This window comes from Scyliorhinus canicula, chromosome 26 (assembly GCF_902713615.1).
Source record: "Scyliorhinus canicula chromosome 26, sScyCan1.1, whole genome shotgun sequence".
NCBI classification, from domain to species: domain Eukaryota; kingdom Metazoa; phylum Chordata; class Chondrichthyes; order Carcharhiniformes; family Scyliorhinidae; genus Scyliorhinus; species Scyliorhinus canicula.
The window spans coordinates 21785115-21810070 of record NC_052171.1 but is presented as its reverse complement, the minus strand read 5'-3'; the positions used below and the strand labels follow the sequence as shown (position 1 = coordinate 21810070).

Sequence of the window (24956 nt, the reverse complement as noted above, 5' to 3'; positions counted from 1 at the left end):
CTCCGTCTGAAATGGGTGACCCCTTATTTTCAAACAGTGACCCCGAGTTCTAGATTCTCCCACAAGAGGAAACATCCTCTCCACACCCACCCTGTCAACACCCCTCAGGATCTTAGATGTTTCAATCAAGTCGCCTCTCACTCTTCGAAACTCCAGTCAGTGCAAACCCAACCTCTCCAACCTTTCCTTATTATACAGCCCGCCCATTCCTGATATTCGTCTGGGAAAATCGTTTCCAATGCAGTCATATCTTTCCTTCAACACCGTGCACATTACTCCAAAGGTGGGGTCCTCAATGTCCTGTACAACTGAAGCAGAACCTCCCGACTTTTAGAATCAATTCTCCTCACAATGAATGATAACATTTGCTATTTACTTGCTGTACCTGCAGACTAACAGTTTGTGATTTATGTACTGAGATCTCTCTGCGCCTCAGAGCTCTGTAATCTCTCACAATTTAGACAATGAGCTTTTTCATTCTTCCTGACAAAATGGACCATTTCATATTGTCACACATTATCCTCCATTTGCCAGATCTTTTCCCACTCGTCCAACCTGTCTCTATCCTTCTGCAGCTCCCTTACGTCCTCTTCACAACTAATTTTCCTACCCACCTTTGTGTCATCAGAAAATCTGGCATCCATCCCTTCATCCAAATCATTTCTATAAATTGTAAAGAGTTGAGGCCCCAGCTCTGATTCCTGTGAGACACCAATCAGCACATCCTCACCAACCGGAAAACACTCATTTATGTCTACTCTCTGTTCCCTGTTAGCTAACCAGTCTTCAATCCATGTCAATATGTTACCCCCTACACCAGGAGCTACTGTTGTACCCAATAACCTTTGATGTGACACCTTATCAAATACCTTCTGGAAATCCAAGTACAGTACATCCACTGGTTCCCCTTTATCCACAGCACAGGTTATTTCTTCAAAGAACTCCAATAAATTGGTTAAACATGATTTCCTTTCACAAAACCATGTTGACTCTGCCCGATTGTCTTCAATTTTCCCAAGTTCCCTGCTATAATGTATCTGATAATGGCTTCTAATATTTTGCCTTTGAGATTAACTGTCCTGAGGTTTCCTGCTCTCTGTCCCCCTCCCTTTCGGAATAAAGGAGTTACATTTGCTATTTTTTAATCTAATGGAGCCTTCCCTGGATCTACATAGATACATAGAACATACAGTGCAGTAGGAGGCCATTCGGCCCATCAAGTCTGCACCGACCCACTTAAGCCCTCACTTCCACCGTAACCCAATAACCCCTCCTAACCTTTTTGGACACTAAGGGCAATTTATCACGGCCAATCCACCTAACCTGCACGTCTTTGGACTGTGGGAGGAAACCGGAGCACCCGGAGGAAACCCACGCAGACACGGGGAGAACATGCAGACTCCACATAAACAGTGACCCAAGCCGGGAATCGAACCTGGGGCCCCGGCGCTGTGAAGCCACAGTGCTAACCACTGTGCTACCGTGCTGCCCGTTAAGTTCTCCATCTGGGAAGTTTTGGAAAATTAAAACCAACACATCAACTATCTCATGAGCCTTTTTAGGCCCTCGGGGTGAAGTCCATCTGGACCAGGGGATTTGTCAGCCCAACACATTGCTCAGTACCCAGGTGGCTGAGTTCCTCCCTCCCTTCCGTTTCCTGATTTACAGCGATTCCTGGGGTGTTCATTGTAATCTCGAAAGTGAAGTCCGATGCAAAATACCCGCTCAATTCATCTGCCCCCTCTTTATTATCCATTCCCCAGACTCACTTTCGTCAGCACCTACTCTCACTTTGATAACTCTTTTCATTGCCAAATATTTATAAAAGTTCCTCCCCCTCTGTCTTTACATTTCGAGCCAGCTTTCTCTCATACTCCAGTGCTCCAAGGTGTGAGAGAGATGGTGGGGTGGCGTGGGGACAGGGCGGTGGATTGAATCCCACGCATGTCTTCGTGGGTATCAAAAGTGCCGAGCAGAAGGAATAGATAAATAGCGCCCCATTCTCTACCCTTCTTCCCCCTTCCCTGCTGCCCACTTTTCAGACAAGATGGAAGTGATAGCACGGGAAAGGGAACAGAGATTTACCAGGATGGCGCCTGGGCTGGAGAGTGCTAGTTATGGTGAGAGATTGGATAGACTGGGGTTGTTTTCCTTGGAGCAGAGGAGACTGAGGGGGGGACATTATTGAGGTGCATAAAGTTATGAGGGCATAGATAGAGTAGACAGGAAGAAACTTTTCCACTTGATGGAATGACCGGGGGGGATGATTTAAGGTAAGGGGCAGGGGGTTGAGAGGGGATGTGAGGAAAAACCTATTGACTTCATAATGACTGCGAGTGTGATGGGCAAGAGCTGCTCAGGAATGCAGAGATGCAGAATAATCCTGGAAGAATCGTGTCCAGGTACCCGGAGGATTGCCTCTGAAATGGAGCAGAGACTCGGGAATGCGAGGCCTGGAATGTTCCAAACTAGAGCGAGGAGATTGAGGAAGATCGGTCTGAGAAACGTAGAGTTTCGACAGTGCAGCCTGGGACTGATGCTGACCTGATCTTGCTCTCCATCAATGCTCTCTTGCAGATTGAGGCTGGCATCCTTCGACAGCAATGGGAAAGTGATCTGCAGTCGGACAGTGGGCTACCAGATTCTATCACTGGAAAAGGACCAGGTAAGATGACTGGTACCTGGTGAGAGGGAAATGTGGAACTCTGCAGTCTCAATATAAATCCCTCCTCTTATTGAAAAAACTCTGCTTTACGAGGCGTTAGCGCAAGAATTATGAACAGTAATTTATACGACACAGGAGCAGAATTAGGCCACTCGGCCTATCATAGAGTTACATAGAATTTACAGTGCAGAAGGAGGCCATTCGACCCATCGAGTCTGCACCGGCTCCTGGAAAGAGCACCCTACCCAAGGTCAACACCTCCACCCTATCCCCATAACCCAGTGACCCCACCCAACACTAAGGGCAATTTTGGACACTAAGGGCAATTTATCATGGCCAATCCACCTAACCTGCACATCTTTGGACTGTGGGAGGAAACCGGAGCACCCGGAGGAAACCCACGCACACACGGGGAGGATGTGCAGACTCCGCACAGACAGTGACCCAAGCCGGAATCGAACCTGGGACCCTGGAGCTGTGAAGCGATTGTGCTATCCACAATGCTACCGTGCTGCCCTATCGAGTCCGCTCTGCCATTCAATCATGGCTGATATGTTTCTCATCCCCATTCTTCTGCCTTCTCCCCATAACCCCTGATCCCCTTATTAATCAAGAACCTATCTATCTCTGTCTTAAAGACACTCAGTGATTTGGCCTCCACAGCCTTCTGCGGCAAAGAGTTCCACAGATTCACCACCCTCTGGCTGAAGAAATTCCTCCTCATCTCTGTTTTAAAGGATCGTCCCTTTAGTCTGAGATTGTGTCCTCTGGTTCTAGTTTTTCCGACAAGTGGAAACATCCTCTCCACGTCCACTCTATCCAGGCCTCGCAGAATCCTGTAAGTTTCATAGAATCATAGAATTCACAGTGCAGAAGGAGGCTATTCGGCCATCGTGCCTGTACCGGCCCTTACAAAGAGCACCCCACTTATGACCACGCCTCCACCCTATCCCCTTAACCCCGCAACCCAACCGTTTTGGACACTAAGGGCAATTGATCTTGGCCAATCCACCTAACCTGCACATCTTTGGACTGTGGGAGGAAACCGGAGCACCCGGAGGAAACCCACGCAGACACGGGGAGAGCGTGCAGACTCCGCACAGACAGTGACCCAAATCGGGAATCGAACCTGGGGCTGTGAAGCAACTGTGCTAACCACTGTGCTAGCATGCTGCTAGCAGGATTCTACCCATGGATACTCACAGGGTTTAAGGAAGCCTGCCTACAGCGATTTATATTCAAAACCACTCAGACCTTTTCTGTGTCCGGTAAGTTTTGAGCAGTGATGGAAGCACAAAGGAGGCGTGGAAATCCGTACCTTTGTTCTCCTGCGTGGAATGGACACAGAGATGTACTGGTGCTCAGTGACAGATCTTTCACCAACTGCTCACTGGGGGTTTTCCCTGGATGTATCTGGCACTGCCCTCACACTTTGTCCCAGTTGAACACCTTGGTTATAGAAGCTGGGGGTACCTCTGCTTAGAGACCCAAGGGACGATCTGGCAATGTGCAATGGGATCACTCGGGGCTGGTTTAGCACACTGGGCTAAATCGCTGGCTTTTAAAGCAGACCAAGGCAGGCCAGCAGTGTGGATTCAATTCCCGTACCAGCCTCCCCGAACAGGCGCCGGAATGTGGCGACTAGGGGCTTTTCACAGTAACTTCATTTGAAGCCTACTTGTGACAATAAGCGATTTTCATTTCATTTCGGTTTTCCCAAAGCAGTTTGGCTGTTGATTGGCCACGAGATATAATTTGCTGGTGAAGATTCCAAACACTTGGAAGTGAAAGAATTGGGCAGATGTCTGATTCAATCAGTCGGTTAAACTCTGGATTTGAAAACCAGGCTAGACAAGTTCACAAAATAACCATTTCATTCTTAACTCACACAGAGAGACTGAATCCCTTTGCCGAAGGGCCTGTTCTGTGCTGTACTGTTCTATGTTCTATATGTCACGCTGGAGGAATGAAAGATTGTCGTTCTGAGTTCTCAAAAGATCAAAGAAAGACTCCCTCCCATCCTCCTCCCGTCATCTCTTTCACTCTGATCCATGGAGAATGTATTCCATGCTGGAAGACCTGCCCTGCTTCTCTTCAGGCCTCAGAGATGTCCATTGAACAGACAGACTGAATTAAATGTCTCAATTGAAAGACAGCATCATCTGAACACTGAGCTCCAGATTGACTGTGAGTCCGCATTCAGAAGATCTTAACCTCCCCCCCCCCCCCCCCCCCCCCCCCCCAAATTCATCCCAAATCATACCTTATTCCCAGATCTGGGTGGCACAGTGATTAGCACAATTGCTTCACAGCGCCACGGACCCAGGTTCGATTCCCGGCTTGGGTCACTGTCTGTGCAGAGTCTACACATTCTCCCCGTGTCTGCGTGGATTTCCTCCGGGTGCTCCGGTTTCCTCCCACAAGTCCCGAAAGACGTGCTTGTTAGGTGAATTGGGCATTCTGAATTCTCCCTCTATGTACCCGAACAGGCGCCGGAATGTGGCGACTAGGGGCTTTTCACAGTAACTTCACTGCAGTGTTAATGTAAGCCTACTTGTGACAATGAAGATTATTATTAAGATTCCCAACTTATTCCATAACTGTCAAAATCATCCCGAATCAATCCCAAGCCCCGGCTGACTTTTATTTTCAGACAGATCGGATCAGCAGGTTTGTAATAACACAGAGTATCCATGTTTGCCAGCCTTTATTAAGCTCGCTCTTGTTACCATGCTCCCCACTCTGTTGCTTACACTGGTTTGTGTTTGAATGCAGGAACAGATTGTACTGAATCTGGACAGCAGGCTCCTGATGTTCCCACTCTACATTTGCTGCAATTTCCGTTACACGTCAGCAGAGCCAAAGCCTGAACTTGATGAGCAGCCGGTAGACGGTGAAAACTGAGAGGCCCTTCAGGAATCTCTGTCCGCGAGCGGCTTCGCCCTGCTTTGAAATGGTGGCGGAAACTCCTGCCAGTTCACTACTCCCTGGGGAAATGCCATCCACAACTACCGGCTGCCCTGGTTTGTACAGCCTCCTGCGGCGTGTATTGCCACCTGTCTTGATCAGGCTGCAGGGGAGACTTGCAGTGAAGCGTGTGGAAGCTGGCAGTATCGGGAATGGGGGCGTGCTTCCAAAGCAACCTGTCCGTGCCTCACTGTCTCCAAAATGCAGGTGTCGAAGGTGCGACCAAGTTTGCAATCGGGCTGACGTGTGCTGCAGTTGGGCGACTGTATTGTTTATACACCGACCTTCAACGGGAACTTAAACGCGCCTCCCTCCCTCCCCCAGGCTTCTTCCACGCAGCCCCCCGCCCCCGAGCTATCGCTGACGTCTCCTCCTTCCTGGGACTTGTGCACGGACAGCCCTGCCGTTCCAGCTCCCAATTTTCCAAAGCCAGCTGGGGAGAGGTTGACGGCGGACGACAGAGCGGAAGGTGATGGGGGCTGAATTCAGCAGACGCTGCCGGTTTACTGGCTGGCAGCCGAGACGATTGTGTGCGCACCCCTCCCCGCACCACCCAGTCAGCGGGCATTGAGTGGGGGGGGGTGTCACCCCTGGGACCCAGGCAGCTGTGTGCGGCTGTGGAGGGAGTGCGGGCCGCTCCTCTTACCCCCTCATTCCAGAATCAGGATCGGAGAAGCAGTTTCAGACAACATCTTGACATCTTGCTCGCCTGGGTCACCAAGAACAGCCTTCCTTCAACCCCCGTTCTACACAGCCCTCAGCTCCTGGCAGAGCTACACAGCCCTCATCTCCTGGCAGAGCTACACTGCCCTCAGCAGGTAGCAGATTGGAAATACAAGTGTTACTTTTTATTTACCAAAAGGTATCGACCCATCTCAGACTGTCCAATCCTACAGTGTAAATAAATACAAATTCCACTCAGTTCACCTGAGCGTGTGGTAAGTTGGATGATATTAGAATGGGTTTTTCCCCTCTGTGCCTCCGACAGTGAGAGTGAGGAGAAAGTGGATCAGATGTCCCATTCTGAACAGTTTGCAGCATTGAATTGCAAAGTTTGCTTTGTGTGTGAGCGACACACTGTATTGGGGAGCCATTAAAGAGTTTAACCCTGGTCACCGTTTGCTATTTTTCGTGAGGAGTCCAGCCGAAAGGGATTCATTTCAGTGAGCGGCTCGAGAGGGGAGAGAGAGTTCAAGGTCAGCTTCAGCACGGTGGAGGTGTGGCCCTTGCGATCACTCTGTGGCCGGATCGGACCACTTCCGGGGGGGGAGGGGGGGGGGGGCTGATTGAGAGGTTGGGCTGCAGTGTGCAGCAAAGACAGGATTCTGCAGGAGGTCCCCCATCAATTCTGACCTGCCTCCCTCCCTCCTCAGTAAAACTCCCAGCTCCCAGCCTCACTGTTAACTGACCCAGATTTTAACTCTCTTCTCCAGTAGCACAGACAGCACTTTGCACTTGTACAGCACCATTGTTGTTGTAAAATGTGCCGAGGAACTCCGACCGTACGATAACACATCACATTTGACGGTATGGAGACGTGAGGACGGATGACCAAAATCATGGTCGAGGAGCTAGGAGTTCAGGAGGAGAGAAAGGGGCGGAGAGGTTTCAGGAGGGGATTCCTGAACCTGGGGCCCGGCAATGGTGGAGCAATGAAAATTGGGAATACTCGAGGTCGGAGTGGGAGGGATTGAGGGACCCTGGATGCAGTGAGCTTCAGGCCATTGGAGTGAAATGGTTTCCTGATAAGTCAAGCGTCAAGGGAATCTTTCAGACAATCAGCGTGAAGCCAGGCTAAAGATCAGCACATTCCTGTTCCTGTACAGTACCCCTGTACCTATTCCAAAATTTCCACCCCATTCCGGTGCTTGCTGCCGAGGGCCCCGGTGACTCAGGGGGCTGTTCAATACCTGTAAATAATTACGGGCGATCAGGCCATTCAGAGCGGCAGGTCTGTGTTGACACATTGCAGTCAGTAAAGAGGACATGGAGATTCACGGGATTGCTTCCTGGAATGACAGGAGAGATGGGAGTAGACGATAAGTGTGTGTTTCCGGGTCCAGAAGAACGAGAGATGACACTGGAGGCTGAAATTGACAGACGATTGCCATCAGGGAGAACTGAGCGATAATGAGGAGCGACTGAAAGGTAAAGGTGAGGTCGCGGGGATCATATTAAACGGCACATCTGGCTTGAGGGGCCAAGTCGCCCCCTTCAGGTGCTCTTATGAGTCACCCGAACTGAGTGCCCTGCCGTGTCGACTGCTGAACAACCTCTGGGTCCTCCCTCAGCCTCCTCGACCATTAGGAGAGAGGGAAGACATGGGTGGCACAGTGGTTAGCACTGCTGCCTCTGAGCGCCAGGGTCCCAGGTTCGATTCCCGGCTGGGTCACTGCCTGCGTGGAGCCTGCACATTCTCCCCGTGTCTGCGTGGGTTTCCTCCGGGTGCTCCGGTTTCCTCCCACAGTCCCAAGACATGCAGGTTAGATGGATTGGCCACGCTATATTGCCCCTTATTGTCCCAAGAGGTGCGGTTTAGGTTGGGTTACGGTGATAGAGCGGGGGAGTGGGCTGAGGTGAGGACACTCTTTAGGAGGGTCCCACAAGTCCCTGAAAGACGTGCTTGTTGGGTGAATTGGACATTCTGAATTCTCCCTCTGTGTACCCGAACAGGCGCCGGAATGTGGCGACTAGGGGCTTTTCACAGTAACTTCATTGCAGGGTTAATGTCAGCCGACTTGTGACACTAATAAAGTTTATTATTATAGGCATCTGTGCGAGGACTATTCACATTATATCTTTTGAAGTATTTTAATTCTAATTTTTACATTTAAAATACATAACATTACAAAATAAATCCAACACAAAACTCTAAACCCAGCCCCCTCCCAAACACCCTATCCAACCTCGCCCCCCTCCTCCCCCTTCCCAGCAGCCGACGGTAAACAGATCCTTGAAATGTAGTATAAATAAACCCCATCTCTGATGACCCCCGTCAGATCAAATTTCACCTTTCCCAAGTGCAAATCCCCCAGCCACACTGAGGCACAGGGTAGAGAAGCTGACCTCCACCCCAGCAGGACCTGCCTGCCAACGATCAGCGAGGCGAAGGCTAAGACATCTGCCCCCACTCCAGCCCGAAACTCCGGCATGTCTGACTCCCTGAATCCGGCCGCCAGCCATGTGGGCTCTCAATCGGCAGCTTCGCCGGCGTGGTGCTGCAGAACAACCTCCAAACCTTCTTTACCGTGAGGCTTTACCGTGAGGCTTTACCGTGAGGCTTTACCGTGAGGCTTTAGGGGCCGCATGGTAGCATGGTGTTTAGCATCAATGCTTCACAGCTCCAGGGTCCCAGGTTCGATTCCCGGCTGGGTCACTGTCTGTGCGGAGTCTGCACGTCCTCCCCCTGTGTGCGTGGGTTTCCTCCGGGTGCTCCGGATTCCTCCCACAGTCCAAAGATGTGCGGGTTAGGTGGATTGGCCATGCTAAATTGCCCGTAGTGTAAGGTTAATGGGGGGTTGTTGGGTTACGGGTATACGGGTTACGTGGGTTTGAGTAGGGTGATCATGGCTCGGCACAACATCGAGGGCTGAAGGGCCTGTTCTGTGCTGTACTGTTCTATGTTCTCTGACTTCAGGCAGGACCAGAAAATGTGTAACATGATTGGCCAGGCCCCTCCCACACCGCTCACAAATATCCTCCACCCCCTCAGACAACCAGCTCATCATCAGCTTCGCCCGATGCGCTCTCTGCACTACCTTTAGTTGTGTCAGCCCCAGCCTCGCACACCAGGTTGAAGCATTCGCCTCTGCAACGCCTCACACCGCAACCCCTCCTCCAGGGCCAACCCCCATTCCTCTTCCCACTGAGAATTAACCCCCTCTAGAGACGCCATATCCTACTCCAAACTCCTCCCATAGATCGCCAGGATGAACCCCCTCTCTCGCCACAGCACCCCCTCCAATACCGAGGAGTGGTCTGCCACCGGGAAAGTCGTAAAAGCCTTTTTCGCGAAATCCCGCACCTGCCTGTACCCAAAAACCTCTCCCCGCGGGATCCCAAATTTCTCCCCCAGCTCCTCCAGACTCGCAAACTGCCCTTTGAAAAAATAAGCCCTTCATTTCCATCATCCTTGCTCCTCCCATCCCCGAAACCCAGCAAGCAACCTCGCCGGCTCGAACCCATGGTTCTCTCGGATCAACATCAACTTCGACCCACAACCTGAAGTGCTGCTGAAATTGCCTCCATCTCTTCAGCTTGGCCACCACCACCGGACTCACAGAGTACTTGCATGGGGCAAACGGGAGAGCTGTGTGAGTTGCCAGTGCCCGTAACCCCGGCACCTAACCACAGCCGGCCTCCATCCTCACCCACAAACCCTCCGTCTCCCCACTCCAACCTCATACCATCTCAGCGTTCGCCACCCAATAATAGTGTAACAGGTTTGGGAGGGACACTCCGACTGTCGCCCTCTCTGAAACGCCGTCCTCCCAATTCGAGCCACCTTCCCCGCCCACACAGATGACAAGACCAACCTATCCATGATTTTGGTAAAAAAAAGACCGGTAGGTACCGAAACAAAAATAAACAACTGTGGCAAGATACTCATCTCAGAATTTACAATGCAGAAGGAGGCCATTCGGCCCATCAAGTCTGCACCGGCTCTTGGAAAGAGCACCCGACCCAAGGTCAATACCTCCACCCTATCCCCATAACCCAGTAATCCCACCCAACACTAAGGGCAATTTTGGACACTCAGGGCAATTTAGCATGGCCAATCCACCTAACCTGCACATCTTTGGACTGTGGGAGGAAACCGGAGCACCCGGAGGAAACCCACGCAGACACGGGGAGAACGTGCAGACTCCGCACAGACAGTGACCCAGCCGGGAATCGAACCCGGGACCCTGGCGCTGTGAAGCAACAGTGCTAACCACTGTGCTACCATGCTGCCCCCGGCCTGCCAACGACAGGGGAAGTCTCCCACCTCGACTGGTCTGTCGTAACAATGCCCACCGGATTCGGAAAGTTCAACTGAGGGAACAGGGCCCAGCCCCAAGCCACCTGTACTCCCAGATCCAGGAAGGGCAACACCCCCACCCCCCCCTCCCCAATCACCCGCCCCAGAGAAGATACCGCACAGCCACTCACTGTTTCCCAAATTTACGTTGTAGCCTGAAAAAGCCCCAAATCTCCGAAGCAGTCCCAATATATCCCCCACTGACGGGCGCCGGTTGGCGATATACAGCAACAGTTCATCCGCATACAGGGACACCTTGTGCTCCACCCCCTCCCTCACTATCTCCCTCCATTTACCCAAGCTCCTTAGTGCTATGGCCAAGCGTTCTATTGCCAGCGCAAACAGAAGCAGGGACATGGAGCACCCCAGCCTCCTTCCCAGCGCCGGCCCTGGTTGCTGGTGCCCCGGGCAAGCGGAACTTCGGCGCCCTTGGGGGGGGGGGGGGGGGGGGGGGGGGCCTGGGGGGGCCGAGGCGGGCGGACCCGCGGGGGGGGCGGATCCGCGGGGGGGCGGACCTGCGGGGGGGGCGGACCCGAGGGGAGGGTGGGGGGGGCGGACCCGAGGGGAGGGCGGGGGGGGCGCCCTGGGGGAGGGCGGCCACCGCGCATGCGCTGGTTGTCACCGGCCCAACTGCGCATGCGCAGGACCCGAGTCTGGCGCCCCCTAGCACATGGCGCCCCGGGCGACTGCCCAAGTTGCCGGTGCCTTGAGCCGGCCCTGCTCCTTCCCCTGTGCAACGGGAAGTACCGTGAATTCATCTCATTTGTTGGCACGCACAGTATTGGATCCTTGGCTCCGCTCCATGCAATCAAACTCCTCTGCATCCGGCGCCCCCTGCTCACATTGTATATTAATGATTTGGACAAAGGAACTAAATGTAATATCTCCAAATTTGTCATCTGCAAGTTGGGTGGGAGGGTGAGCTGTGCGGAGGATGCAGAGATGTTGCAGCAGGACCTGGACAGGCTGAGTGAGCGGGCACATCGATTGTCACAAGTAGGCTTACATTAACACTGCAATGAAGGGCAGCACGGTGGCCTAGTGGTTAGCACAACCGCCTCACGGCGCTGAGGTCCCAGGTTCGATCCCGGCTCTGGGTCACTGTCTGTGTGGAGTTTTCACATTCTCCCCGTGTCTGCGTGGGTTTCGCCCCCACAACCCAAAAAAATGTGCAGGCTAGGTGGATTGGCCACGCTAAATTGCCCCTTAATTAGAAAAAAAAATAATTGGCTAATCTAAATTTATTAAAAAAAGAAGAAAAAAAAACACTGCAATGAAGTTACTGTGAAAATCCCCGAGTCGCCACACTCCGGCGCCTGTTCGAGGGAGAATTCAGAATGTCCAAATTACCTAACAGCACGTCTTTCGGGACTTGTGGGAGGAAACCGGAGCACCCGGAGGAAACCCACACAGACACGGGGAGAACATGCAGACTCCGCAGAGACAGTGACCCAAGCTGGGAATCGAACCTGGGACCCTGGAGCTGTGAAGCAACAGTGCTAACTGCTGTGCTACCTTGCCGCCCTGATTTAGATGAGGGAACAAAATGTCATATCTCCAAATTTGCAAATGATACATAGTTGGGTGGGAGGGTGAGCTGTGAGGAGGATGCAGAGATGCTTCAGTGGGATTTGGACAGGCTGAGTGAGTGGGTACATGCATGGCAGATGCAGTATAATGTGGAAAAATGTGAGGTTATCCCCTTCGGTAGAGTTAAATTGCCACAGCTTCTTCACTCATTCCCTCCAGTTCAGTAAAAAGCAAATCCTCGTGCCAATCGAGCACATGACCAATGCGTAACTAATTGACCACCATTACAGTGTACCACCGCTTTCTCAGAACTCCTGACCAAGAGAAACAGGAATTGATGTCGGTTCTCTTGGCAGATTGCAGCATCTGTATCTGTTTACGTTTTTACCCATTTCTTCTCCTGCCAAAGAGATCTGGATGCCCGAGCCTTTCAGCCGTGGTGAGCCCTCGGACAGTGCTCCCACTCGGAATGGCAGTGCCTGCTCTGGGAAGCTGTGGGGGACACAGACTGAGCTGCTACTAACAAAGAACAAAGAAAATTACAGCACAGGAACAGGCCCTTCGGCCCTCCCAGCCTGCGCTGATCCAGATCCATTATCTAAACCTGTCCCGTATTTTCCAAGGTCTACTTCCCTCTGTTCCCGCCCGTTCTTATACCTGTCTAGATGCATCTTAAATGATGCTATTGTGCCCGCCTCTACCACCTCCGCTGGCAAAGCGTTCCAGGCACCCACCACCCTCTGCGTAAAAAACTTTCCACGCACATCTCCCTTAAACTTTCCCCCTCTCACCTTGAAATCGTGACCCCTTGTAATTGACACCCCCAATCTTGGAAAAAGCTTGTTGCTGTCCACCCTGTCCATACCTCTCACAATTTTGTAGACCTCAATCAGGTCCCCCCTCAACCTCCGTCTTTCCAACGAAAACAATCCTAATCTACTCAACCTTTCTTCCTAGCTAGCACCCTCCATACCAGGCAACATCCTGGTGAACCTCCTCTGCACCCTCTCTAAAGCATCCGTGTCCTTCTGGTAATGTGGCGACCAGAACTGCACGCAGTATTCCAAATGTGGCCTAACCAAAGTCCTATACAACTGTAACATGACCTGCCAACTCTTGTACTCCATACCCCGTCCGATGAATGCTGTATGCCTTCTTGACCACGCTATCCACCTGCGTTGCCACCTTCAGGGTACAATGGACCTGAACACCCAGATCTCTCTGTACATCAATTTTCCCCAGGACTCTTCCATTAACTATATAGTCTGCCCGTGAATTAGATCTTCCAAAATGCATCACCTCGCATTTGCCTGGATTGAACTCCATCTGCCATTTCTCTGCCCAACTCTCCAATCTATCTGTATTTTGCTGTATTCTCTAACAGTCCTCCTCGCTATCTGCAACTCCACCAATCTTAGTATCATCTGCAAACTTGCTAATCAGACCACCTATACCTTCCTCCAGGTCATTTATGTAGATCACAAACAATAGTGGTCCGAGCACGGATCCCTATGGAACACCACTAGTCACCCTTCTCCATTTTGAGACACTCCCTTCCACCACTACTCTCTGTCTCCTGTTGCCCAGCCAGTTGTTTATCCATCTAGCTAGTACACCCTGAACCCCATACAACTTCACTTTTTCCATCAACCTGCCATGGGAAACTTTATCAAACGCCTTACTAAAGTCCATGTATATGACATCTACAGCCCTTCTCTCATCAATTAACTTTGTCACTTCCTCAAAGAATTCTATTAGATTTGTAAGACATGACCTTCCCTGCACAAAACCATGCTGCCTATCACTAATAAGTCTATTTTCTTCCAAATGTGAATAGATCCTATCCCTCAGTATCTTCTCCAACAGTTTGCCTACCACTAACGTCAAGCTCACAGGTCTGTAATTCCCTGGATTATCCCTGCTACCCTTCTTAAACAAAGGGACAACATTAGCAATTCTCCAGTCCTCCGGGACCTCACCCGTGCTCAATGATGCTGCAAAGATATCTGTTAAGGCCCCAGCTATTTTGACCCTCGCTTCCCTCAGTAACCTGGGATAGATCCCAGCCGGTACTGGGGACTTGTCCACCTTAATGTCTTTTAGAATACCCAAAACTTCTCCCTTCCGTATGACAACTTGACCTAGAGTATTTAAACATCCATCCCTATCCTCAACATCCGTCATGTCCCTCTCCTTTGTGAATACTTTGCAAAGTACTCATTAAGAATCTCCCCCATTTCCTCTGACTCCACGCATAAATTCCCTCTTTTGTCTTTGAGTGGGCCAATCCCTTCTCTAGTTACCCTCTTGCTCCCTACGTATGAATAAAATGCTTTGGGATTTTCCTTAACCCTGTTAGCCAAAGATATTTCATGACCCCTTTTAGCCCTCTTTATTGCGCGTTTGAGATTCGTCCTACTTTCCCGATATTCCTCCAAAGCTTCATCAGTTTTAAGTCGCCTCGATTTTATGTATGCTTCCTTTTTCATCTTAGCTAGTCTCACAATTCCACCCGTCATCCATGGTTCTCTAATCTTGCTATTTCTATCATTTTCACAGGGACATGTCTGTCCTGCACTCTAATCAACCTTTCCTCAAAAGACTCCCACATTTTAAATGTGGATTTACCCTTAAACAGCTGCTCCCAATCCACATTCCCTAGCTCCTGCCAAATTTTGTTATACTAGGCTTTTCCCCAATTTAGCACTCTTCCTTTAGGACCACTCTCGTCTTTGTCCATGAGTATTCTAAAACTTACGGAATTGTGATCACTATTCCCAAAGTAATCACCGACTGAAACATCAACCACCTGGCCGGGATCATTCCCCAATACCAGGTCCAGTATGGCCCCTTCCCGAGTTGGACTATTTACATACTGCTCTGAAAAACTCTCCTGGATGCTCCTTGCAAACTCTGCTCCATCTACGCCTCCAACACTACACGAGTCCCATTCAATGTTGGGGAAGTTAAAATCTCCCATCACAACCACCCTATTGGTCCTACATGTTTCTATAATCTGTCTACATATTTGTACCTCTGCTTCATGCTCGCTTTTGGGAGGCCTGTAGTAAAGTCCCAACAATGTTACTGCACCCTTCCTATTTCTTAGCTCTACCCATATTGCCTCAGTGCTCGAATCCTCCATCGTGCCCTCCTTAATCACAGCTGTGATATCATCTCTGACGAGTAATGCAACACCTCCACCCCTTTTACCTCCCTCTCTATCCCTCCTGAAGCATCTATACCCTTGGATATTCAGTTGCCAGTCCTGCCCTTCCCTCAACCAAGTCTCAGGGCTGGTTTAGCTCACCAGGCTAAATCGCTGGCTTTTAAAGCAGACCAAGCAGGCCAGCAGCACTGTTCAATTCCCATACCAGCCTCCCCGGACAGGTGCCGGAATGTGGCGACTAGGGGCTTTTCACAGTAACTTCATTGAAGCCTACTCGTGACAATAATTGATTTTCATTTCATTTTTTCATATTCCCAGGTACTGATCCAAGCCCTAAGTTCATCTGCCTGACCGGCTACACTTCTCGCATGAAAACAAATGCACCTCAGACCACCTGTCCCTTTGCGTTCATCATCTCTTCCCTGTCTACTCTTCCCCTTGGTCACAATGAGTTTATTATCTAGTACTTTACTGGCTTTAGTTGCTGCCTCTTTACTGACCTCTAACTTCCTAATCTGGTTGCCATCCCCTATACTGACACTGTTACCATTGTAACAGTCCCACTGTTTGCCATTGCTGCTTGGTGGGACCATGTGGAGGTCCACACTCTTCCAGAAGGTGGCAGTGTTGTGCTGCACAAAGTGGGTCACAGAAACAGCAGCAGGATCTGAGATCAATGAGATGAGGATCAGACGAGTGCAATCCCTCCGACGAGGATTGGCAAAGATAGTGAGGCCTCACTTCAGTGTACGCCTCGCAAATTGAGGCGTCACTCGTATCTCAACAGATAGCACTCTCTCTGCAGACTCTGACGGCATTTAGGCTTGAGCGCAAAGTCTAGTCCCACACTCACAATGCAGTACTGAGGGAGTGCTGCACTGTGAGAGGGTCAGTACTGAGGGAGTGCTGCACTGTCAGAGAGTCAGTACTGAGGGAGTGCCGCACTGTCAGAGGGTCAGTACTGAGGGAGTGCTGCACTGTCAGAGGGTCAGTACTGAGGGAGTGCCGCACTGTCAGAGGGTCAGTACTGAGGGAGTGCTGCACTGTCAGAGGGTCAGTACTGAGGGAGTGCTGCACTGTCTGAGGGTCAGTACTGAGGGAGTGCCGCACTGTCAGAGGGTCAATACTGAGGGAGTGCCGCACTGTCAGAGGGTCAGTACTGAGGGAGTGCTGCACTGTCAGAGGGTCAGTACTGGGGGAGTGCCGTACTGTCAGAGGGTCAGTACTGAGGGAGTGCTGCACTGTCAGAGGGTCAGTACTGAGGGAGTGCTGCACTGTCAGAGGGTCAGTACTAAGGGAGTGCCGCACAGTCAGAGGGTCAGTACTGAGGGAGTGCCGCACTGTCAGAGGGTCAGTACTGAGGGTGCGCCGCACTGTCAGAGGGTCAGTACTGAATGAGTGCCGCACTGTCAGAGGGTCAGTACTGAGGGAGTGCTGCATTGTCAGAGGGTCAGTACTGAGGGAGTGCCGCACTGTCAGAGGGTTGGTACTGAGGGAGTGCTGCACTGTCAGAGGGTCAGTACTGAGGGAGTGCTGCACTGTCAGAGGGTCAGTACTGAGGGAGTGCCGCACTGTCAGAGGGTCAGTACTGAGGGAGTGCCGCACTGTCAGAGGGTCAGTACTGAGGGAGTGCCGCACTGTCAGATGGTCAGTACTGAGGGAGTGCTGCACTGTCAGAGGGTCAGTACTGAGGGAGTGCCGCACTGTCAGAGGGTCAGTACTGAGGGAGTGCTGCACTGTCAGAGGGTCAGTACTGAGGGAGTGCCGCACTGTCAGAGGGTCAGTACTGAGGGAGTGCCGCACTGTCAGAGGGTCAGTACTGAGGGAGTGCTGCACTGTCAGAGGGTCAGTACTGAGGGAGTGCCGCACTGTCAGAGGGTCAGTACTGAGGGAGTGCCGCACTGTCAGAGGGTCAGTACTGAGGGTGTGCTGCACTGTTAGAGGGTCAGTGCTGAGGGAGTGCTGCACTGTCAGAGGGTCAGTACTGAGGGAGTGCCGCACTGTCAGAGGGTCAGTACTGAGGGAGTGCCCCACTGTCAGAGGGTCAGTACTGAGGGAGTGCCGCACTGTCAGAGGGTCAGTACTGAGGGAGTGCAGCACTGTCAGAGGGTCAGTACTGAGGGAGGGCCGCACTGTCAGAGGGTCAGTACTGAGGGAGTGCTGCACTGTCAGAGGGTCAGTACTGAGGGAGCGCTGCACTGTCAGAGGGTCAGTACTGAGGGAGTGCCGCACTGTCAGAGGGTCAGTACTGAGGGAGTGCCGCACTGTCAGAGGGTCAGTAAGGAGGGAGTGCCGCACTGTCAGAGGGTCAGTACTGAGGGAGTGCCGCACTGTCAGAGGGTCAGTACTGAGGGAGGTACCGCACTGTCAGAGGGTCAGTACTGAGGGAGTGCCGCACTGTCAGAGGGTCAGTACTGAGGGAGTGCCGCACTGTCAGAGGGTCAGTACTGAGGGAGTGCCGCACTGTCAGAGGGTCAGTACTGAGGGAGTGCCGCAGTGTCAGAGGGTCAGTACTGAGGGAGCGCTGCACTGTCAGAGGGTCAGTACTGAGGGAGCGCCGCACTGTCAGAGGGTCAGTACTGAGGGAGTGCCGCACTGTCAGAGGGTCAGTACTGAGGGAGTGCCGCACTGTCAGAGGGTCAGTACTGAGGGAGTGCCGCACTGTCAGAGGGTCAGTACTGAGGGAGTGCTGCACTGTCAGAGGGTCAGTACTGAGGGAGTGCCGCACTGTCAGAGGGTCAGTACTGAGGGAGTGCCGCACTGTCAGAGGGTCAGTACTGAGGGTGTGCTGCACTGTCAGAGGGTCAGTGCTGAGGGAGTGCTGCACTGTCAGAGGGTCAGTACTGAGGGAGCGCTGCACTGTCAGAGGGTCAGTACTGAGGGAGTGCCGCACTGTCAGAGGGTCAGTACTGAGGGAGTGCCGCACTGTCAGAGGGTCAGTACTGAGGGAGTACCGCACTGTCAGAGGGTCAGTACTGAGGGAGTGCCGCACTGTCAGAGGGTCAGTACTGAGGGAGTGCCGCACTGTCAGAGGGTCAGTACTGAGGGAGCGCCGCACTGTCAGAGGGTCAGTACTGAGGGAGCGCCGCACTGTCAGAGGGTCAGTACTGAGGGAGGGCCGCACTGTCAGAGGGTCAGTACTGAGGGAGTGCTGCACTGTCAGAGGGTCAGTACTGAGGGAGCGCCGCACTGTCAGAGGGTCAGTGCTGAGGGAGTGCCGCACTGTCAGAGGGTCAGTACTGAGGGAGTGCTGCACTGTCAGGGGGTCAGTACTGAGGGAGTGCTGCACTGTCAGAGGGTCAGTACTGAGGGAGCGCCGCACTGTCAGAGGGTCAGTACTGAGGGAGTGCTGCACTGTCAGGGGGTCAGTTCTGAGGGAGTGCTGCACTGTCAGAGGGTCAGTACTGAGGGAGCGCCGCACTGTCAGAGGGTCAGTACTGAGGGAGCGCCGCACTGTCAGAGGGTCAGTGCTGAGGGAGTGCCGCACTGTCAGAGGGTCAGTACTGAGGGAGTGCTGCACTGTCAGGGGGTCAGTACTGAGGGAGTGCTGCACTGTCAGAGAGTCAGTACTGAGGGAGCGCCGCACTGTCAGAGGGTCAGTACTGAGGGAGTGCTGCACTGTCAGGGGGTCAGTTCTGAGGGAGTGCTGCACTGTCAGAGGGTCAGTACTGAGGGAGCGCCGCACTGTCAGAGGGTCAGTACTGAGGGAGTGCTGCATTGTCAGAGTGTCAGTACTGAGGGAGTGCCGCACTGTCAGAGGGTCAGTACTGAGGGAGTGCCGCACTGTCAGAGGGTCAGTACTGAGGGAGTGCTGCACTGTCAGAGGGTCAGTACTGAGGGAGTGCCGCACTGTCAGAGGGTCAGCACTGAGGGAGTGGCCGCACTGTCAGAGGGTCAGTACTGAGTGAGTGCCGCACTGTCAGAGGGTCAGTACTGAGGGAGTGCTGCATTGTCAGAGGGTCAGTACTGAGGGAGTGCTGCATTGTCAGAGGTCAGTACTGAGGGAGTGCCGCACTATAAGAGGGTCAGTACTGAGGGAGTGCCGCACTGTCAGAGTGTCAGTACTGAGGGAGTGCCGCACTGTCAGAGGGTCAGTACTGAGAGAGTGCTGCACTGTCAGAGGGTCAGTACTGAGGGAGTGCCGCACTGTCAGAGGGTCAGTACTGAGGCAGTGCCGCACTGTCAGAGGGTCAGTACTGAGGGAGTGCCGCACTGTCAGAGGGTCAGTACTGAGGGAGTGCCGCACTGTCAGAGGGTCAGTACTGAGGGATTGCTGCACTGTCAGAGGGTCAGTACTGAGGGAGTGCCGCACTGTCAGAGGGTCAGTACTGAGGGAGTGCCGCACTGTCAGAGGGTCAGTACTGAGGGAATGCTGCACTGTCAGAGGGTCAGTACTGAGGCAGTGCTGCACTGTCAGAGGGTCAGTACTGAGGGAGTGCCGCACAGTCAGAGGATCAGTACTGAGGGAATGCTGCACTGTCGGAGTGTCAGTACTGAGGGAGTGCCGCACTGTCAGAGGGTCAGTACTGAGGGAGTGCCGCACAGTCAGAGGATCAGTACTGAGGGAATGCTGCACTGTCGGAGTGTCAGTACTGAGGTAGTGCCGCACTGTCAGAGGGTCAGTACTGAGGGAGTGCCGCACCGTCAGAGGGTCAGTACTGAGGGAGTGCCGCACTGTCAGAGGGTCAGTACTGAGGGAGTGCTGCACTCTCAGAGGGTCAGTACTGAGGGAGTGCTGCACTGTCAGAGGGTCAGTACTGAGGGAGTGCTGCACTGTCAGAGGGTCAGTACTGAGGGAGTGCCGCACTGTCAGAGGGTCAGTACTGAGGGAGTCCCGCACTGTCAGAGGGTCAGTACTGAGGGAGTGCTGCACTGTCAGAGGGTCAGTACTGAGGGAGTGCTGCACTGTCAGAGGGTCAGTACTGAGGGAGTGCCGCACAGAGGGTCAGTACTGAGGGAGTGCTGCACTGTCAGAGGGTCTGTACTGAGGGTGTGCCGCAGAGTCAGAGGGTCAGTACTGAGGGAGTGCCGCACTGTCATAGGGTCAGTACTGAGGGAGTGCCGCACAGTCAGAGGGTCAGTACTGAGGGAGTGCTGCACTGTCAGAGGGTCAGTACTGAGGGAGTGCTGTGCTGTCAGAGGGTCAGTACTGAGGGAGTGCTGCACTGTCAGAGGGTCAGTACTGAGGGAGTGCCGCACTGTCAGAGGGTCAGTACTGAGGGAGTGCTGCACTGTCAGAGGGTCAGTACTGAGGGAGTGCCGCACTGTCAGAGGGTCAGTACTGAGGGAGTGCTGCACTGTCAGAGGGTCAGTACTGAGGGAGTGCTGCACTGTCAGAGGGTCAGTACTGAGGGAGTGCCGCACTGTCAGAGGGTCAGTACTCAGGGAGTGCCGAACTGTCACAGGGTCAATACAGAGGGAATGCTGCACTGTCAGAGGGTCAGTACTGAGGGAGTGCCGCACTGTCAGAGGGTCAGTACTGAGGGAGTGCCGCACTGTCAGAGGGTCAGTACTGAGGGAGTGCCGCAATGTCAGAGGGTCAGTACTGAGGGAGTGCCGCACTGTCAGAGGGTCAGTACTGAGGGAGTGCTGCACTGTCAGAGGGTCAGTACTGAGGGAGTGCTGCACTGTCAGAGGGTCAGTACTGAGGGAGTGCCGCACTGTCAGAGGGTCAGTACTGAGGGAGTGCCGCACTGTCAGAGGGTCAGTACTGAGGGAGTGCTGCACTGTCAGAGGGTCAGTACTGAGGGAGTGCTGCACTGTCAGAGGGTCAGTACTGAGGGAGTGCCGCACTGTCAGAGGGTCAGTACTGAGGGAGTGCTGCACTGTCAGAGGGTCAGTACTGAGGGAGTGCTGCACTGTCAGAGGGTCAGTATTGAGGGAGTGCCGCACTGTCAGAGGGTCAGTACTGAGGGAGTGCTGCACTGTCAGAGGGTCAGTATTGAGGGAGTGCCGCACTGTCAGAGGGTCAGTACTGAGGGAGTGCTGCACTGTCAGAGGGTCATTACTGAGGGAGTACTACATTGGCTTTCCAATGCTGTCTTTCCAGTTGTGATGTTTTTTGTGATGTTGTTATCAGGATGGGTGTTGTTGTGTTCACAAAAACCACAGAAGCAAAGTTCCATAACAAAGCTAACATTTATTGCACTATTTATTGAATATCGACCACTTACTCTGATAACAAGTAGTAGTCTACAATCTACAATCTACTACCACTAGTCTGTACACTCTATAACTGTACTCGACCCTCTCTCTCTCCCTCTCCCAGAAGCCTGAGAGTCAGTGCTTTATATAGTTCTGCATCTGGCTCCATCTAGTGGTCAATTGTGATATTACATTAACCCTTTGTATTCGAGGCATTCTGCATAATGTCACACCAGTGTCACATTAAACTGATGTCTCAGTTGCCATCTCTAGTGTACGTCACAGGTTCCCGAGGCCACTATTTGGCAGAAGGGCTGGGGGATTCTCTCCGGTGTCCTGGTCTATATTTACCCCCAGTTTAACACCCAGATACACGTTGTCTGCCCAACATCCCATTAGTGTGTGTGTGGGATCTTGCTGTTGGTAAGGTTTCCTTCATTACAGCATAACCAGCTCCTCGGTTGGAAGGTAGGTGAGAGAACGCCGGGGTGCTGAAGGAGGACAGGGTAAAAAGTTATTTTTCCCCCTCTCACAATGATGCCTGGAGTGAACGTGACAGCCGTGGTGAATGTCAGATATCCATCATAGATTGGAATCATAGAATCCCGACAGGAGGAGGCCATTCAGCCCATCGAGTCTGCACCGACCCACCCAAGCCCAGAACCCCCCCACTTGTCCCCCTGACCCCACGCGAGGTGAGTATTTCATCCTGGCCAACCCAGCTCACCTGCACATCCTGTGAAAAAAGCTGTGGGTTGAGTTATGAGACATGCCTCTCAGTGACGGCTCAGGCTTTGTCACCCTCTGATGTACGTCAGCTCATTTTGGTTGATCAGAATTAAATAGAGAACCAGGACAGGGCGAGAGAGAGAGAGCAAGAGAGAGAGAGAGATGCCACCAGAGATCTGATCCAATTGCACGCAGACAGGCCGTCATCTGTTGGGACTTTTCCAAATCTTTGCCTGATCAAGGACAGGGCAGCTTTAAGAATCAGTTAAAAGGGATCTCCCTTTTGCCTGGCGTGTCACACACTCTCTCTCTCTCTGTCTCTAAGTACAGCACAGCCCACAGCAACATCACAATCCACAACGTGTACCCGAGTGAAGGAGAATGTTCAGTTCCTGGCTGGAAGTTATTCTAATCTTCTCCGGTAAGGAATCATGGCTATCTCCCCCTTCTCCTTTGGAAACATTGATTTAATTTGGACTGCTGCTGATGTGGGGCTGGGAAATCCTGTTCCTGTTCTCAGTGTGTTGTGCGGACTGGCGCTGACGGAGTCTCACCCAAAAGGGGGCAAGCCAGTACCTGTGCGTTTTGCAGTTCGCCTTTCCTGCCCAGTATTATTCCCTTCCCAGAATCGCCGGTTTGGTTCGGGACAGACAGGATTCCAGGCTGCCGTGCTGCTCGGCTGGCAAGCCACCCTTCTCCTCCCCCTCGTTCAAGAAGCTGGAACAATCTGCAGTCAGCCGGCAAATTGAATCAAGTGGCTCCAGGGGACAGCAGAGCCTGGGAGACCTCCGCTCTGCAAATAGGATTTAAATCGCCGGCTCGTTAGCAGGCGGATTCTCGACTGTGGCTACTGCCATCCAGGAAGACTGATCAGACTGGGAATGATGGGGCTGGTTTAGCACAGTGGGCTAAATCGCTGGCTTTTAAAGCAGACCAAGGCAGGCCAGCAGCACGGTTCGATTCCCGTACCAGCCTCCCCGGACAGGCGCCGGAATGTGGCGACTGGGGGCTTTTCACAGTAACTTCATTTGAAGCCTACTCGTGACGATAAGCGATTTTCATTTTCATATTGTCAAACCGGAATGTCGATTCCCCTGTTCCCCAAGACAGTGAGCAGGTGGGGTTGTGCGGAGAGAGCTTTTGTCTGGGAGCAGGATTGAAGTTAATTCTTTCTGACAGAGCGCTCTGTTTACAGCCCAGCTGGGGTGGATGTTCCTCATCTTCAGTGAATTCTCTGGGAGATTGGGAGAGCAGATTCTCCTCTGCCTCATCTGGGGCAGGACGAGGGGAGGGTTAATAAAGCCCACATTTCATGCCCAGAGTTGACAGTGGGGGCTTGTGGATCGATGCGCTGTTGAAATTCCACGTCCCTCTCCCAGATCCGGGCAGTGAGTGATGTTGAAGCCAGCGTTTTTTTCAGGGATTGTCCTGTTTCGACAGGTGACTCTGGACTGCCAGACGATACATTGGCAACCCCCCCCCACCCCCCACCCCCCCTCCTGCCGAACTCTAAAAGGGTTCAACCCTGTGTGCCTGAGGCTGCAGGTTAAGCAGGAACCTGCTGAAGGAGGATATCAGGCTGAGGACATCATCAAGCAATTCACATTCTCTCAGGTGCTTCTGAAGGGCAGTCAGGGTGGCAAACCCTGGGCTCTGAAACCTCGATCATGGCATCCTCCGAGGTGTCCTCCTGGGAGGCTGGAGAGGAGGCCGCCCGGAATGGGCCGACTCTGTCGGCTGGAGGACCCGCGGGAGAATGGACACGTGGTCAGTGGGAGGATTGGGTCAGACGGTGAGGCAACAACAATGCACGTTTGACAGGCCGTCTGGGTGGGGCACGGCGGTTCCTCATCTCTGCGGCGTGTGCCAGCCTCCGCATTGGGTGACTGCCTGGTCCTCGGCCATCCCAGTCACCCCCAGGGCCCGCTCCTCAGAGGAGATGAAGATTCTTCAGTCCGGCACCCCACCGCCAGTCTGAGCACTCTCCCGCCGATTGTGGGGATTGAGGAGACACAGGGAGGGCATCATTAGCCAGCCGCATGGTGGGAGGGGGTGGAGGGAGGGTAGGGGGTCGCATGCACAGTTTGGGGGTGGAAATGTCTCGTTGGGGGGGGGGGGGTGGGGGGTTCGTGTCTACTGTCTCGTGCTGCCCCGGTGTAGCTCGTTGATCTTTTTCGGACCCTAGCGGCCTGTTCTCCTGGTCACACCCCCGCCGCTCACAGCCTCGTCCCGGGGTGCACTCCCAGACCCTCGGAGGAACAGGACATCCCTCCTGGCCTTCACTGCATCTCGGAGCCTCCCCGGATCAGCGTCCCCGAATCTTGGGGGCCGGTCTCCTGGGCCCCATCGTTTCGAGCTGGCTGGCATTGGCTGGAGAGCTGTTTAAGGGCTGCTCGACCTTGTTAGCGGGGGGCTGGCGAGCAGCGATGCAGGTGAAGCAGCTGGCGAGCCTGCTCCTGGACTGTCGGGATTCTCTGATCTCTCTCCCTCTCTCTCTCTGTGATGATATGAGATGTCTGCAGGATTGGGTCAGGAATGTTCTCTCCTGGTTCTCCAGGTTTGTGTGGATCTTCCTTTGCGCCTCTTTGCCCTTCAGCCGCCTCTCTGGAGATGCTGATCCTGTGGTCTGACTTGACCCCTCAGCCAGGAGGCCTTGACTGAGTTCAGTGCGATCTGGGGACTGTTGGCTGATGGGCCATTTGGTTGCGGGGGGGGGGGGGGGGGGGGGGGGG

The 24956-nt window shown here is 53.1% G+C and overlaps 1 protein-coding gene across 1 annotated transcript in view; it reads left to right on the top strand.

Annotated features, from left to right (window-relative positions):
• The window catches only part of gmcl1 (germ cell-less, spermatogenesis associated), a 55808-nt gene extending 49066 nt beyond the window's left edge, over positions 1 to 6742 (top strand). Inside the window, 2 exon segments of the mRNA XM_038785486.1 lie at positions 2578 to 2665; positions 5441 to 6742. Coding sequence (XP_038641414.1) covers positions 2578 to 2665; positions 5441 to 5569 — 217 coding nt within the window. The 3' untranslated portion in view covers positions 5570 to 6742.
• The last annotated feature ends 18214 nt before the right edge of the window (positions 6743 to 24956 follow it).